At 38.1% G+C, this 17,348-nt stretch overlaps 1 protein-coding gene across 1 annotated transcript in view; it reads left to right on the forward strand.

The window, feature by feature from the left end:
* The window catches only part of LOC145978578 (arylalkylamine N-acetyltransferase-like 2), a 49,410-nt gene extending 42,517 nt beyond the window's left edge, over positions 1 to 6,893 (forward strand). The window contains exon 2 of the mRNA XM_083111282.1: positions 5,914 to 6,893. Coding sequence (XP_082967408.1) covers positions 5,926 to 6,720 — 795 coding nt within the window. The 5' untranslated portion in view covers positions 5,914 to 5,925 and the 3' untranslated portion in view covers positions 6,721 to 6,893. The remainder of the gene's footprint in view (positions 1 to 5,913) is intronic.
* Positions 6,894 to 17,348: the final 10,455 nt, after the last annotated feature.

A 17,348-nucleotide genomic window follows, 5' to 3' on the forward strand; every position in this document is an offset into this window, starting at 1 on the left:
ATAAATGTTCGGTTAACTTCTCGCTTTATTCTATTATAATTGCTTAGATTTGTATTATCAGAGTTATTTAACCACTTAAGTCTAGCCTGATTTCTTATTTCTATTAGATTATGACATTCATGATCAAACCATGGCTTACTTTTTGTTGGTTTATGGTATCCTATACTTTCTTTAACTGCTGATTGTATTGCATTAGATATGTGCTCCCAATTCTTATTTACGTCTGTTTCATTTATATTTTCATCATCATTTAAATCCTGCAAAACATCAAATCTATTTGACAGTTTAATTTGGTAATCTTTCTTAATTATTTCATCAGTAAATTTTCCTGTATTAAATTTTAGAACTTTTAGATTTTGTTGCTTATGATTTATCACTGCGAGTCTTCTCTTAAATTAGCAATTACTAAATAATGGTCACTGGCACAGTCAGCACCTCTATGTGTACGAACGTCAATTATACTAGTATGCCTTCTCTTATCAATGAGAATATGATCTATCTGATTATGAGTTTTACCATCTGGAGGAAACAAGGTATATTTATGGATATATTTATGTTTAAAAGTGGTACTTTTCACATTTAAATTCTTTGAGGTTGCAAAAGTAATCAATCTTATACCATTATCATTACTTAATTCATGAAGACTTTCTTTACCAATCGTGGGTTTAAATGTCTCTTCTTTGCCAATCTGTGCATTACAGTCACCTAACAGAATTTTCATATCATACTGAGAAAATTTATCAAAGACCTGTTCTAACTGTATAAAAATCATGTTTATTATTATCATCTTTATCTTCCGTTGATGCATGTATGTTTATTAAAATAATTTTACACCACCTACCCTGTAAAACTGCATATGATATCCTGTCATTAATAAATTCTACTGTTTTGAGAACCGAGATAATTCTATTATTTATGAAAAAGCCTGTTCCAAAATTATGATTTTCAGTACCACCATAGAAAAAAGTATAATTTTTAGTTTTACAATTCCCTTCTCCTGGCCATCTAACTTCCTGGACAGCTACTACATCTAATTTATACTTAACTATCTCATTAAGTGTACACTGAAATGCCCCAGGCCGGTAAAGGCTCAGAACATTCCAGGTGCCTAATTTAATTTCCTTATTCCTAACGTAGATCTTATCCTTAGTCCAGGGACCTCGCAAAGTAGTCCCCACCCGGAGATCCGAATGGGGAACTATTTTACCTCCGGAGTATTTTACCTTGGGAACATCCATGGCCTCATATTGCTGTTTCTTGACATGTCTTTTTACAGTGCAGAGTTGTCAGCTCTACGCCTAACCCCTAATATGAATGGAGGACCGCACCTGTCATTGGTCAACGGATCTAGTTTACTGAAGACAATATTTAATATTGATTTCAAGGCCATCATATTGCCAATTACAGATTGTAGCGACACAGTCTTCTGACAATCGAGAGCATACCGAGACTTATGTCCGAGATTTTTGTATCGTATTTGAAAAAAAATACTGAAACCAAATTCACTACACTATGCATCTCCTTCTTCTTATCGATAAGCCAGATGTTGCATATTTATAAATCGATACGAGACCGAGAACGAAACACCTCCTCGCACACGAGACAAAACCGAAAGACTGCCAAATCCTGTTTCGTATCGTCTCGATTCCATGCCTATCAAATGCGTTTCTTCTTCTTCTTTTTTTAAGAGAGAAATTCTATTATGTTAGTACATAGATACAGTTACCTTTCAATATACCACATAACTTATTTCAATATGCGTCACCCCACTATAAGTTCTGGGCTCGAGTTCTGGTTTAGCCATATGTGTTTCTTTCTTTCTTTCTTTGTGAGTGTCTGTTCGTTCATAAATTTCATTTCATCCTTATCATCACGGGATGACGAGAGAAAAACGATGAAAAATGAGAAAAATCCGTTATGCACTTTCATTGTTTTTATTTTTACTGTCAGTTACAAGATCATATTGATTAATCGTGATGTCACAATAATGGCGATTACAATTCAGTCAGTGGCAGTGTCAAGTTACAATCGAACAATTAGTTATTTTGATTTATCTGTGTATATCGTTCTGTTCAAACATCATTACAGTTCTTACTTTCCTCTGACATATTTAATGGGATACAGAAAAGGGCGTCCGCAAGGAGGAGGAGGGGGGCAGAGGTGCATTTTGTCCCCCCCCCCGAGATTTCTGGTAAGAGTCTGCCGTAACTTTGGGTATGCGAGATGGGATTCGGAAGGGAAATTTTGTAATTCCGACGTTCGGAACTGGAAAAAAGCGCAAAAATTCCAGACGCGGTAAAAATCTCGAATTCTACACACTATATCCCCCTCAAGCGATTACTTTTGCAGTTCTGGAATAAAAACTATTAACGTCAAGAAATATATGACACTTATAATGCAGAAAATACTAAGATTTAACCACTTTTAAATACAATCCTTTGGAATATCTCTACTGTTCAGGATCCCGACAAGTCAGGAAATCATTTCCCGAAGTTGGGATCTGACCTTGACAATTCACGCGCCACCATTTTTAATTGTTTTGTCGTTTGGAGGCTAAATGATCTGTGAATGATATCTGTGAACCGTGAAAAAGTACTAAAACTATCCATTAACAATTTATAGATGTATACGGAAAGTAAGCAAGGCGAATGCAGTTTCTACCAGTGCCTTTCAAGGCCGAGGTGGCCGTGGAGCGGCGGCTAGCGCGTCGGTCAGTGAGCGCCAGTCTGCCGGCAAACTAGATGCAATATCCGCGTAACTGGAACAGTTTTGTAATGAAATAAGCTTGTACAATTGCATTGACAGTTGCAATTAAATTGAGCACGTATCTTGTTACAAGAGGTGGTGGAAATGTTGTCTTCCTGATTCCACACATTACGGCATTTTTTAAAAGGAAATTTTCACTAACACGTATAAGTTCCTCTTCCGAAATTGCTTCAGTTTTTCTCCTGATAGTTTTTTTTTTAAAATTCTTCTGATGTGTGGCTTCAGGTTTAAAAACTTTGTAGCTCGCCACGCAGGCGTCATGAAAATGTATGTTTCTTGTGCAAGGCGCCGGAGGGATTGTTGAGGAGTATGTTCCAATCGTGCTCCAACGTCGTTTGGTTTCTCCTCAGTAAGCACACTCTGTTTTACCCTTCGCTTCTTATCAAGAACAGACCCTATTTCCCCGAAGTTGTTCACAAATATCTGAACAATGTCTCTTTGTGAAACAGGAAGATCTGGGAATTCTGCTGCAAAACGCCTTCTGACTTCTCTACGAGACTTCCCAGTTCACAGATTCCCAATTCACAGACTGCCTGAATTCCTTCCCGATTCACCGATCATGACTCCCCGGCGGAGTATGACACGTGTAGTCTTCTCTTCACGTGCAGAATCTCTTCCCAATTCATAGATTTGCACATCGTCTGGTCCTACAAGCCAACCTTTACTGTAGTTTCATCATATAGCCGAGATTCTTGAGAAGTTTCCCGATGTTATTATCTGTCTCGTACCAAGCCAACGCTAAGCCAATCCTCCTGTCAAGCTAGACATATTTTGCTTAGGTTAGGTTAGTACATTGCTGGTCTCACCAATCCCATAACTTCAGAATGTATGGTATACAACTGTGTGAAATGCTTCGGGCTTGTTTTGAATGTCTCATCACCAATGGTAATAGTACTGTTAAGCAAGCTGTTAATGCCAAGTTTTGTGCCGAAACCGAGAAACCTTTCGCCATGAATAGAAGGTAAGGTACTTCCTCGAAGGAGGTGGGCGCGTATTGTGGACGGGGTTAGGGGAGAAATCTGTGAATCTGGAAGAGTTTCGATAAGACTGCACATGCCACACTCCGCCGGGTGTCATGATCGGTGAATCGGGAAGGAATTTAGGCAGTCTGTGAATTGGGCATGAATCGAATTAGTTATGACTAACGGATTTTGGAACGGATTTTGAGGCGCAGCACATTTCCGAAAATGTAGCTGTTTTCAAACCGAAAACATACCGTTTGAGATATGTATTTTATGACATCAAATTAAGTAAAATGAACACATTTTGTTGCACCTTTTGAGCTATAAAATGGTATAATATAAATTATACCATGTTTACCATAAATTATAGGCTATTATTTGCTGCAGTGTTGAATAACGGATGTTAAAGTAACTGGTTTAGACCTGAATGAAGGCATCTTATAATCACCTTTCTTTTGCACCTTTTTGAAAACCTTTTCAGAACTTTTTTTTATCCTTTCCCGACCATAATTTTGCACCTTATAATCCATTCCGTAGTAATGACCTAAGAGTCGTACACAAAATTCGTTGTTTTAAATTGTACGTATAGGATATAGCGTGGCATTATTGAGACTGCAGAAAAGCACAAGTAATACGTAAACTAAAACAATCTAAAACACTTGTTAAGTTAACACCTTAACACTTCACAAACACGTGCAAACTGGACACCAGCTATCTGGATACTGAATCACTGACCCGTCCATTTTCACGGTCAGCCTACAGCTGTGGGTCTAAATGCCGGTAGATGATCTGTGAACTTGTCAACAATGCCAAAGTATTTATATTTTCAATTCAATTTCAATTTATGATATTATTATTACTGTACATAATAGGAATGATAATAATAATAAATGGTAAAATATAACTTTCTATGACTAAAGGCCAAGATGTGAAATCTTACTCTACCCCCCCTGAGCCTGCGGGCTCCCTTCGATGCTGTCGGGATGCTCTCGCTCGATAATATAAAGTTGGTTCCATGACCAGTTATATTTTGGATGAAAGTATCCTAAGATCCGATTGTGTAGAATTCTCAACGTTCATTGTTAGTTCTAGAATAAGATGACCAGGTTTTTAAAACAACTAAATGGGACATTTTTCATATTTTCTGACCGAAAAACGTCACAAAACAGTACGGCAAAATGTACAGATATTAATATAAAAAATGTTTCGTCATGTTTGCAAACTAATTAAATAAATAAATACTGTGTAAATAACTAACATAATATGGGGAAAAGCGCTGCACTCCTACCAAGCAGTCCTTGAGAATTAGAAGTCATTCATTGATATTTTGTCAGTGAATGAATCTTCTTAATGTCACTATGTCATAGCTCATAGTAATAGTAGGGAAGGTGTATAGGTGCAGTAATTCTATGCTGTCACAAAAAAGTGACACTTTGGCATCCCGTTTTAAGCTTACAAAATTGGGACAGATACTCAAAAGAAGGTACTTTCCCGGCTAATAGGGGACATCTGGTCATCTTATTGTAGAAGTTTTCAATGCCTAGATAAAAGCAGAGTTGTTTGATGTCCAGGAACCCATGAATTTTAATGGGTTGTATTGGCTTCCGCTGCAGGACCGGAACCTTTTTTCTGCACAATTTAAATTAGGTCCAAGTTGCGTATTGTTACATTGAGAAAAGGTTCCTGGACTGTATTTTAATTGTTCCTGAAAAAGGTTCCTGGACCGTATTTAAATTGATGCGAGGAAAAAAGGTTCCTGGACCGAATTGAAATTCATTGTGGACAAAAGGTTGCTGAATCGAATTGAAATTCATTCTGTAAAAAAGGTTCCTGGACCGAATTGAAATACTTTAAAAATGAAAAGGTTATACATTGTCTAGAACCCATTTACGCTTGCTGATTTTCTCTCCTGGACCGGAATTGAATTTATTTAAAATTCCTGGACCTTTATCAACCCTGGATGAAAGTTACCATAAAACAATTACTTCATAAATTGTAGTTTCATCGTGACTATTATTAAAGTTATTACATTATTATTGGCATATACAGGGCTATTAAATTAGTCCTTCATCTGGAAATTACATAATGTTGAAATGGAGAGGACTTGTTGCTTACTGTAATCATAATTTTTCTTGTTGATTTAAAGTAGTTCTAACTATCTTTTTGTTTGTTTTTTTTCCCTCAGATAATCATCAACATGATTGTTAAATTCGGAACTTGCAGACTGTGGAGGAGGGCTCTTCGGCTGATCCCCCAGGGGTGTTCCTGCCAGGCTGCTAGACTGATACATGGGTCCACGTCCCAAGTGGTGGAGAACGCAGAGGCCATCAAGATAGAACCAGTGACAGAGAACCGATTCGACGAAGTCCTGGACCACGTGACGGAAGTTTTCCTCCGCGATGAAGTACTTACCTGGTCTTACCCTCCCTGCTCAACAGGACAGCGAGAGAAAGACTTCAGGGTGCACGCTCGCAGTCATCTTGAGAGTGGACTATGTGTGCTGGCCACAGTTGGCCACGATGATAAAATCGTGGGAGCTTCGCTGAATAGGTCTTTTACGCCCCAGTTCGTTGAAGAGTGGGCTAAGCAGGCTCACTCCATCACTGATCCCATGATGCGTGATATGGTAAACTTCCTCTCGTGGATACATCTCAATCTAGACTTATTCTCAACATTAGATGTAGATAAAATACTGGACCTTGGGATATTCGCAGTAGACCGGTCGTATTCTGGGCAAGGCCTTGCCACGAAGCTGGTCAGTGAGAGCATGAAGCTTGGTGCACAGAAAGGGTTCCCGGCGACCAAGGCAGATGCTACTAGTCGAGCTTCGTACACAGCTTGTGAAAGGGCAGGTATGGAACCTATATACCAAATGAACTATGCCGACTACACAGTCAACGGTAAGGCTGTGTTTAATAATACTGGGCCTAACCCAGCTTTAACAGTGTTCATGGCTCGATTACTTCCTCCACGGAAGGACAGAGGAATTTGACAAAAACCTCACTTAAATGCCTTTTGAAACTGATAGTTACTTGGTTTCCTACATTGTGAAACCAACTGTGATAACTTAGTCTTTTAAATGCAATTGTCTTATTTAAAGAGTATTCATAAGATGACTTTTGTAGACCTTGTATGGTAAATAAATATCATACTGTTAATTAAATTGTTGCTAAATCTTTAGTTTTATGCTTTTCGAGTATAAGGGTGCCTAATATATTGCACGTGTATGCTTATATCAATACTGTACGACTTTTGCATTTAAGATGGTGCTGGACATTGGGTCTGTCACAACAATTTCGAAAATTTACCTTGTTTTGAAAAAAAAAAAATCTGACTGACTAAATTCTGCAAAATCAAATCTGTTTAGAATTCTTCCTAGAGTGTTCAAGAGAACCTTCGTGTTTATTGTTATTGTTATTCTGTAGGTATTTATAATTGAATTGTTTCTGTAAAATATTTCTAGATAACAGCGAATGTAATCCATGCAAAAATTCTGTGGAATGTTTAAAAGGGATTTCTAAACAAAACTAATTTGCAGAATTTAGAGTATCAGCATGTTTCTGCAAAACTAAATAATTTTCGAAAATACCATTGTTGAGATTATCCTAAGGTTCAGCCAAACTTAATATGTGTTAAAAATAACAATACACTACATCATTAAATGTACTATGGGACAAACATAAATTTTTGCACATCACACATTAATCAAGAAATTTAACTTGGTTATCCATATTGTTCATTGGTCATTAAAGTTAGATCTTACTGATACTTCAAATTTTTTACAAGGTTCCAAATGATAAACTCTCTTGAAAGGGATGGATGCGAATGTTTTCATTGTACCACAGTTAAAGCATGCACGAAAGAATCACCCTTCTTCTAGATCTAATTTTGATGCAACTGCTTTCATGCTGACAATATTATCCGTGTAGTAGATCCGTATAGTAATATACAGACAATCTCTCTGTAAAGTAGATTATGGTACAGTGTCAGTCTCAAGGGAAGTGACTGGGGCTGTAACCCCCATTTGATCAAGTTTCCCTAAAAAGAGAGAGAAAGAATGGGATATGTGAATAAGGTGAAATATAACACACGATACTAAAAAACAAAGTCCAGTAATTCCATGAAAACTGGAACATAGAAAAAAATTTACTTGCGGATTGAGCACATTACATGCATAATCAGCACAGACTAACCAAACTGTATTGGTAATATGAGACTTTTTCTGTAATGTTTACCAAGACGGGGACCTAGGGAATATGCTTCCCAATAAATACGCAGTAAGTGACTAAGTAACATAAGGGAACAACATTTTTTTTCTTTTTTTTTCTAATTTTAGGAAAATTATTGAGCTTGCAATCTTAGTGGCAACATATAAAATTCACATTTTGGAAAATAGCAAGATAGAACAGAAATATATTATATTGCCCGGTGAGCTTCTAGTTTGAAGCAAATACATTATACCGGATGTCCGAATTGAAACGCCGTAATTTCAAATACTTATATTAAACATAATATACAGGCAAGAACAGTGTGGTAGGTGGTATATGGTAGCATAGCTGTGGAAATTTTAAATAGGTAATGAATAGTAGGGATTCGTTTATTTTGTATCGTTCCAGGGGGTGAAAAGTGAAAATGACAACCAATGCTAAAAAAGCGCAAAGTGTGTGGTGGTACGCAAAATTGGGATCCATTATTGCAAGAAATCTGTTCGTACACAAAATTTGGGAGAGCAATCTCACGTGACGCCGTACGAACGGATTTCTTGGGACTTCGTGCAAATGCATCTGCAATGCGCTGAACGTTTTCCTCTGATGTTGGTGATCGGCCACAACCATGCCTCTTAGCGACAGATTCTGTCTCTAGAAACGCTGCTTTCCACGCCTTGATTCTCTTGCCATCGGGAGGGTGTCTGTGATACTCTGCACGAAACCGTCGTTGAACTACAATAATGGATCCCAATTCTACGTACCACACACAGTTTGAGCTTTTTCTGCATTGGTTGTCATTTCCACTTTTCACCCCCTGGAAAATAAACGAATCCTTACTATTCATTACCTATTTAAAATTTCCACAGCTATGCTACCATATACCACCTACCACACTGTTCTTGCCTGTATATTATGTTTAATATAAGTATGTGAAATTACGGCGTTTCAATTCGGACATCCTGTTATTCAATCTTATCTTACCCTATCACTTTTGTGCCTAACTTCTTAGAATGAATGCAAGTCTTGCAGAGAAGGATGAGTAGCGATGAGTGAAATCTGGAATTAGAGATGACAATAAAAATAAAAGTGATACACTAGGAAAATAACTCTTGCGTTCATTCTGACGTTTTCGCTTAAAGATGGAAACACTTCAAGCACGCGAAACAATTCTGTCAAGTATCAATGTCTCAAGTTTGTTCGTTTTGAAGTGCTTGGATAGTTGTTGTAATGTTGCATTCTTTTTCTAATAGAAACGAGATCTCCCCCGATGCTTTGTGGCAAAGTCGTCGCCTTGTAATCAAGAGGTACAGAGTTTGCTACCCTGCGAAGAAACATAGTTGTTCGAATCCCACTTTAAACTGTAGGTTCAGTCTCGATTAGTCTATCTATGCATAATGTGGACTTAGAAACTCACACTCATAGATGACAAATTTCTAGATTCGCTGTGCACAGGCGTGAATTTATATGTGTCTACAGTTTCCATAAGAAAAGTGACCTTCACTGGGAGGAAAATTGTTTTGAAAAGAGCTGCCAAATGAAAAAATACGTGACGTATATTTGAAACATCTAACATAGAATGGCTTAAAAGTCATAAGCTTAACAGAAATTTTATACAGAAGGGGGATCTCACTCAATCCGCCCCTACACATGTATAAATCCGGGCCAGCCTATCTCTCATTGAAAATGCTAAAGATCATAAAGTTACTTTTCAAAGTAACAAAGTAATAGTTACTTTTATGTGAAAAATTTTAAGCTTTCCATTTTGTCTTATAATGATCATAAAAGAGCAGGCCTTCTTGGCGGAGTGGTTATCACACCGCGCTACGAAGCTAGGGGTCAGGTTCGAATCCCGGATATTCCTTGGCCATCTCTTCATAAATTTCATCATATCATCACTTATCCTCATCTTTGCTATTAGCCAACAGTGGCAGAAATGCGAAGTGAAATAAACCAACGGCTCTGGGGCTCACCCAGTCTGAAATCAATGAGTATCTGGGGGCAACCCTGGGAGGTAAAGGCTGCCGGAGCGTGGTGCTGGTCACATCACCTCCAAACTGGCAGAGATCGAGTATACCCCCACATCCCCTAAATGTGCTTTCATATGCACGGGGAACTTTACCTTTACTAAATCAAACATGATCATAAAAGAATGGAAACATGATAGATAAAAATTTTGTCTTTAATGTGTTCACTATGTGTGCACGAAGTGACAAAAAGACGATGCTATCTAACCTAATTTGTAATGACCACACTCAAAATTTCGCTACACCGTGCTTGGACGCAAATAAGCACCATGCTAACGCACTCAACATTTCAGACTTAGTCAACAGACTTAATAATTAATTTTGAAATATAAGAAAGCTGGCGAGAGCGAATCAGGTCGACTAACACTATTATCTGAAGCAATTCAATTGTCTTCTTTTGTGCAGCTTCTGAAGCAATCTTACTAACTGGCTAACCATAGGTTTAATAAATAAAGGGGAGAGCCCCAGAATCAATTGGTTCTATGAGCCTTGGCCAAAAAAAAGTTACTCCATTCAACTGCAGGAGAAGGTGTCTACCGAGTGGACGTAAAAAGTAAATTAGAAGCAGGAAGATGCAAGATGGCCGCTAGGTACATGGCCATCGGGAGAGCAGAAATATATTATATTGCCCGGTGAGCTTCTAGTTTGAAGCAAATACATTATACCAGATGTCCGAATTGAAACGCCGTAATTTCAAACATAATATACAGGCAAGAACAGTGTGGTAGGTGGTATATGGTAGCATAGCTGTGGAGATGTTATCGATCCATGAACTCACTGTACATGGCAAGCAGGAACTAATATGACAGTATGGTAAGATTGACATATCCTAGAAATTATTGGTGTATATTCTGTGTATGTAAACTGAGATATGCGCGTCTTTTAATACGGAAGGCAAAATGGTAATTCCGTCACAATTTTTCAATTTTTTTCTCATAAAAACGTAAGTTGTTAATACACGGAAGTAAAACTTTTCTTGCAAAGGTATGTTTTGGTACTACTCACTTGTATTGTAATACTTACAATGTTCATGGATTGGCTGAATATCACTGTGACGAAATTACCAACTGCGTGTGATGCAATTACCAGTGATAACTGCGAATTGCTCCAAATGGTATTTGTAATGTATTATAATGTTAGATTATTGTCTGCATATTGATAACTCATTTTCACGGACTCTGTAACTTTACTGGAGTATAATAGCTAAGACAGCATCTGAATGTCAATGCAAAAGTAGGCAGAGAAAGATGAAAACAGGTTTTTATGATAAAGTGAAAGAGAAGGACCATGAAGGGAAGAGATTGAATAGGCAGAAGATGAATTCAATACACCTGATAAGGTTATGGGAACGGGTCCGAAACGTAGAAAGGTGCTCTGGACACTCCAAGCAGCAGTGTTGACCTTCAAGGAGGCTCTTTAAGTTGCATGTCGCCATAGAAGATTCATAAAAGTCTTGGTAATCAGCCTCCGTGTCCAACGAAGTCTCGTCTCCCCCAAAGTCTTCAAAAGTTACACATCATCAAGTAGATTTTCATGAAAATGTGATGATTTGATTAGCGTTTTGCAAGATTTTTACAATGAAAATGGCATACGTTGGATGCCACCAGGGCTAAAAGATTACGTAGTGATGGGTAAATCAATTGATGTAAACATCCAGAAGCAGAAGCGTTATATGTTGATGACATTGAGAGATGCTTTTAAATTCTTTAGTGAAAAGCATCCTCACATAAATAATGTGGCCTGCGTCCATCCTGTCAAATGCCTTGCTGATGCTCTTCATGCAACTAGTTTGTGCAGATACGCATGATGAGAATATGCAATGGTTACTGTAGGTTCTCTTGAAGTCTGGAGATCAGGCACAACCTGTGCCTTCTTAATTTTGCTTGTTTTGTAAACAGCAACCATTTGGACTGATTTTCCTACTGATTCTTTTGTAATAGTTTCAGACAAACTGCATCATGACAAATTTGGTGTCGATTGATTTTTTAAATTGTTTTTGCAGGACGTATTTACATTGTACCCTGCAACCAAAAGTGTTAAATTCTTCTCAGGCAGCCACTTCAAACAAAAATACCTGTTTGAAAATATATTCGCGAAACATTATTTAGCTTGACTCTCATGGTATGGAATTTATTTGCCATGAGACTGATCAAGACACATCTTGATCAAGAACCCAGAACAGAACAGCCTGTTCGATATGGAAATGCAACGTAGACCTAGCCAAACAATTACACCACCACAATTTCGAAATATGTAGATTTTCTTTCGAAAAAGTGACAATTTCTCATGTTTTTAGTCCACTTTATGCACAGATAAGCTAATCGGGACACTATGCCTGCACCGAGTATCAAACCCGGGACCCATTGATTACAAGGCGACGACGTTACCACTACGCTATCGGGGAGGCAATATTGTATTACAGTTCGATCATTAACATCGATTTTCAGTTGCTCTGAATGATATAATTTTGAAAACAACGCGACAATAAAATACCCCTATGGCATGGTGGCAGCGTCTTCGCCTTGTAATCTAGTGGACCCGGGCTCGATACGCGGTTTGGAGGCACATGGTGGTTTGGATTCCACTTTAAACTGTAGGTCCAGTCCCAATTAGCCTTACCGTGCATAAAGTGGACTTAAAATACCAACTCAATCAATCAATCAACGAAAATTGAATATGTATAATGTATTGGGACAAAACGTAATTCTGTCACACACTGTTTGGGATAATATTAAGTATCAGAATACAAAAAGAACAATTTCAGTTGTCGGGTCCTGGCATGATGAGCATGCTTTGAACTATTTTTCCTAATATTAATATTTCAGACAAAAGATCATAATTCACAGAAATTGGAATATGTTAGTATGCACCTGCTTAGAAGGTTTCCTTGAAGATAATTCCGTCTCGGACACAATTATCTGTGTAGTGCATGCAGATAATTGACATATTTTACACCATTGGAGTTGTACTACATTTTGTCAATACATATAGCACGACAAGTCACACATTGTACTATATGTGTTATAGGGGAAATATATAATTACATAGTTGTCCAAAAGGAAATTGCCCATTCTGTATAGTCTTCATTAATGTATAAATCATTATTGCTTTCTTGTGCACACATTTTAACAAAAGTTTCAAATTTAATAAATCTATATGTACTGCATTACCTATGTATTTGAATTTTGTTTATTCCTTATTGAGGCGCCCACCCAGCGTCGTATAAAGCGGGTACCTGGAGGAAACTCTTGGGGGTAAAGGCGGCTAGGGGCGTGGTGCTTATCACATCACTCCCACCTTCGGCTGTGATCAAGAAAGCGTGGGGCCCTAACTTCACACCCCCTATACGCCTTCATGGCGTGGTGCAAAGCACAGGTGGATTTAACTATTTTTTGACCTTATTGAGGCTATTTTTCTAACTTTAAGTTAAATGTCATGGTAAGGGTGACTAATGATAAGGTGGAACAGAAAATCAAATATAATTAACACTCATACTCTGCCCGAGACTTGAACCCAGAACCTTCATAGGCGAGGCAGTGAGTAGAACAATTAATGTGCTTGTCCACCAAAGCAGCATTACGTCAAGTTTTGAGTTTCTCTCTACTTGTGCCAAGTGGCTGTAGGCTAAAGCATATGAAAATGGAGCTTGTGTAACATTATTACATTATCCCAATCTTGCACATTTCTTACGTATATTATTGCGACACAAAATGGCCAAGAAGAAAGGGTACTTGGCATTCCCTCATACCCTTGGATTGTATTTTTATTATATCACAAATGTACCCTCCCCATCTCAAATTCCTATTCTACTGTACAGTGGGATCCATGAGTATTACCGTGCAAATTATTGTTCTTTAATCAAGAGGTCCCGGGTTCAATACCCGGTGGAGGCACATAATGGTTCGGATCTCACTTTAAACTGTCGGTCCAGTCCCGATTAGCCTTAATGTTCATAAAGTGGACTTAAAATACCAAATCAAACAAATCTTTTCATTCTTGTAGCTCTTATTGGGTCAAATAAAGTGCACGATCATAGTGATGGACAATTTGCACGTTAATACTCATGGATCCCACTGTACCTGTACCTGTATCTAGGAAACATTTACATATAGTATTTAAGGTACACCAAAGGGCAAAAGAAAAAGTAAGGGAATTGTCCGTCACCAATTTGTTCAGTCTCTTTTCCACAATGTCATGGTCATGAATTGAAATACTAGAAAAAACATCAATAAACATTTGCTTAAAATCAACAGAATTCCATTCCTTAACACAACACGGGTTGTAGAATAAAAGAATGAAAATAGCTATGGACAATTTGCCTGCTTTTATCTTTGCCGTTGCCTGTACATAACAGATTTAAGAGAGGTAACGTCATCGCCTAGCAATCAAGGGATCCCAGGTTCGATACCCAGTGGACTCACATAGTGGTTTGGATCCTGTTTCAAACTGTAGGTCCAGTCCTGATTGGCCTTACTGTGCATAAAGTGGACTTAAAACACAAACTTAATTAATCAGTCAATAATAGATTTAACCATGTTGGCACAAGCTAATCAAAACCTACTTAATTAATTTAAGTTCTATGGAAACCCCTGAAGCTCGATCCACTTTAGGAATCGAGTTCTGGACCTTTTGATGGTGAATTTACTTAGTTATAACTTGTTTCTGCAAGTTCAGTCGCATATTATAATCAAGGTAACTTAATATACTAGCTCAGACTTGATGATATACGTAGATGTGCACAGTGGTCACCGAGTATAGAAGGGGGTGGAGTGCCAACAAGGATGAAATCGATCGTCTTTTGTTGAGAAAAAATGATAGTGAAGTGCCTTACTATTTATGCTAGCGCTGTGCATGGAGAGATCCAACTTGCAATTTAAAGATGCGTAAGCAGTTACTTCCGACCAATATACGGTTCTGATGGTAAGTCACAACTTCCCATTTAATTTGCTTCAATCATTAAACAAATTCAGCCATTCTAGAACTTCTACCTCATCGGACAACGAAAAACTGTGAAGGCCAAAAGAATTCGAGATTCAAATCCCTAACGGCTGCGTTTTTTGGCTCCATATAGCCGTTTCCTTTTTTTGCAAAGCGATTGACGTATTTAGGCAATGATGATGCGCACACACAATCTATACGTATACAGTGTAAACGTTCCTAAAACAAATTTCGAATATCTTCACAGGCGATGTTCATTTCATGGTGCCTACAGTGTATTTACATTAGTAACTAGAGAAAATTATTTACGAAACAGCCAATATCCATATATTTGTAGTCCGTCTGTTTACAGAGACGCAGAAAACAAACCAAAAATAGATAACGAGATGAACTCTGGATCTGTAGACATGCAAGGTATACAAGAATATATTTTTATCTCTTGATAACGAGTTCTTGAGTGAATACTTATCTCAAAGCTTTCACTTTAGACTTTAGACCACAATATATTACACGTCTGGATTCAGCATGCCAAATTTTATCCGTCAAGTGATTGAAGATTCTGAATCAAAAGTCCTAGTGACGTCATTGATCTTGAAGAAAATGATTTATGCACAATAAATCTGTTTATGTAATTTCTCTCTGTCTCAGTGCCAGAAACTTATGTACACAAAGAAAAATTTAAATGATAACAACAACAACTCATGTACATAATTAACTTATGTTCTGAAATCAACTAACAGTTATTACCATTAACATGCGCCTTTTTTGGCGTAATTTCGGTAGAATTCCAGGTACCAGTTGCAACCCTTCATTAAATATTACCATTTCTATTTCTGATTTCTTATTAATTGTCGCTGCTCTATATTTTAACCTAATCGCGATAAGAATGTATGATGATTAGAAAATTATTAATAAGTATTCGTAAATGACACACTGATGCCTAGAATCATGGACATTCAGGGGGGGGGACGTCCTCGTGGAAAATTAATGTCGACCTAATATACATAAAATTTCATTTCAGTCACAGTAATTTATGTTATAAGAACATTGCAGGAAGATAGTAACTTCAAATCGAAGGAGTTTTTTTTTTTTTAAATGGGACATCATTGTGAGTGGCTCGCTCCTCCGTGGGAAAAATCCTACGGATGTCCATGCCTAGAACGGGATTTGAACTCGGAACTTGCGGTGGGGCGGTGAAACACGCTTAGCTATACATGGAAAGTTGTTAATTAAACACACAATATTGTGGTTTAACTGCAGAAATGAACACTTATCTCAACGCTATCTCTTACAATCATAAAGTTACATCAGTTCTTTGAACTTCAATTTTCGAAAGGACCTGTTCTTTACAATATTTTCAAGGTTCCAACTGTTCATTCCTAATTAGCCCGCCATTACTCACGGGTGAGCGCTGCGCTCACCTTCGTTTTCAAATACTTGTAAGTGGAGTTCGTGAGAGCCAAACTTTCGTTACCTTCCTTTCCGAGCATCCCCTTCAATGAAATACCATCGAAATGAGTCTTGTCTAACGCTCTCAGAGCCATCTTTGTTTCAGTTGTGTCGGACGCGCGAGAAGAAAGGGTACTGTGCTCACTCGCGAGCAACTGTACTTTCGTCCGGTAATGAGTTACAATAGATTTTGTTTACTTCTTAAAGAAAGTAAGTGAAGCATAAAAATGTTATAAACAAAATACACATACAAAGGCTGTCGCAGAGACGGTGAGACAGATTTTATTCCTGGCTTGGCAAACACTGCCTATGGTTTCAGCACTAGTCGCGTCGTGTAGGATGATTCATTCTGTTTCCATAGCAAGTTGCCACATGTTGAGAAACTACGTTAGTGAGCAGCTGTGTTGATTTACGTGGAATGTGTTTCGTTTACCCCTCCAGGTTTTTGTGTATAACATTGCTTCTCGCGATGAGTATTCAAGCTGAACAGCGACATGCCATAAAATTTTGTTGGCGTTTAGGGAAAAGTGCTGCGGAAACATATGCAATGTTTCAACAGGCATATACCGATCAAGACAGACTGAGTAGAGCCACAGTGTACCGATGGCACAAGTTGTTGGAAAATAGGCGCGTATCAGGCACTTTGCTTCCGTATCCTGGACAAAGACCGTCCGTGATCAACGAGACGCTATTGAATACGGTTGCATACCGCGCGGGCTTTTCAGAATTACGCGACGAAGAGAAAAATTGGCATTTTTCCGCATGCAGTATACAGCCCGGACCTTGCACCCTGCGACTTTTGGCTATTTCCACTTTTAAAGGCCGCTTTACGTGGTCGTCATTTCATGACGAACAAAGAAGTGATCACCGCAGCGCAAGTTTTCTTCAGTTCGCTTCCTGACGACGAATTTTCAAACACATTCACAAAGTGGCAGGAGCGTACGGACGCTTGCTTAGCTGTCAATGGTGCCTATTTTGAAAAAGATGTACGTCTACTCAAT

The sequence above is a fragment of the Lepisma saccharinum genome, chromosome 25 (genome assembly GCF_977018435.1).
Source record: "Lepisma saccharinum chromosome 25, izLepSacc3.1, whole genome shotgun sequence".
Classification (NCBI taxonomy): Eukaryota; Metazoa; Arthropoda; class Insecta; order Zygentoma; family Lepismatidae; genus Lepisma; species Lepisma saccharinum.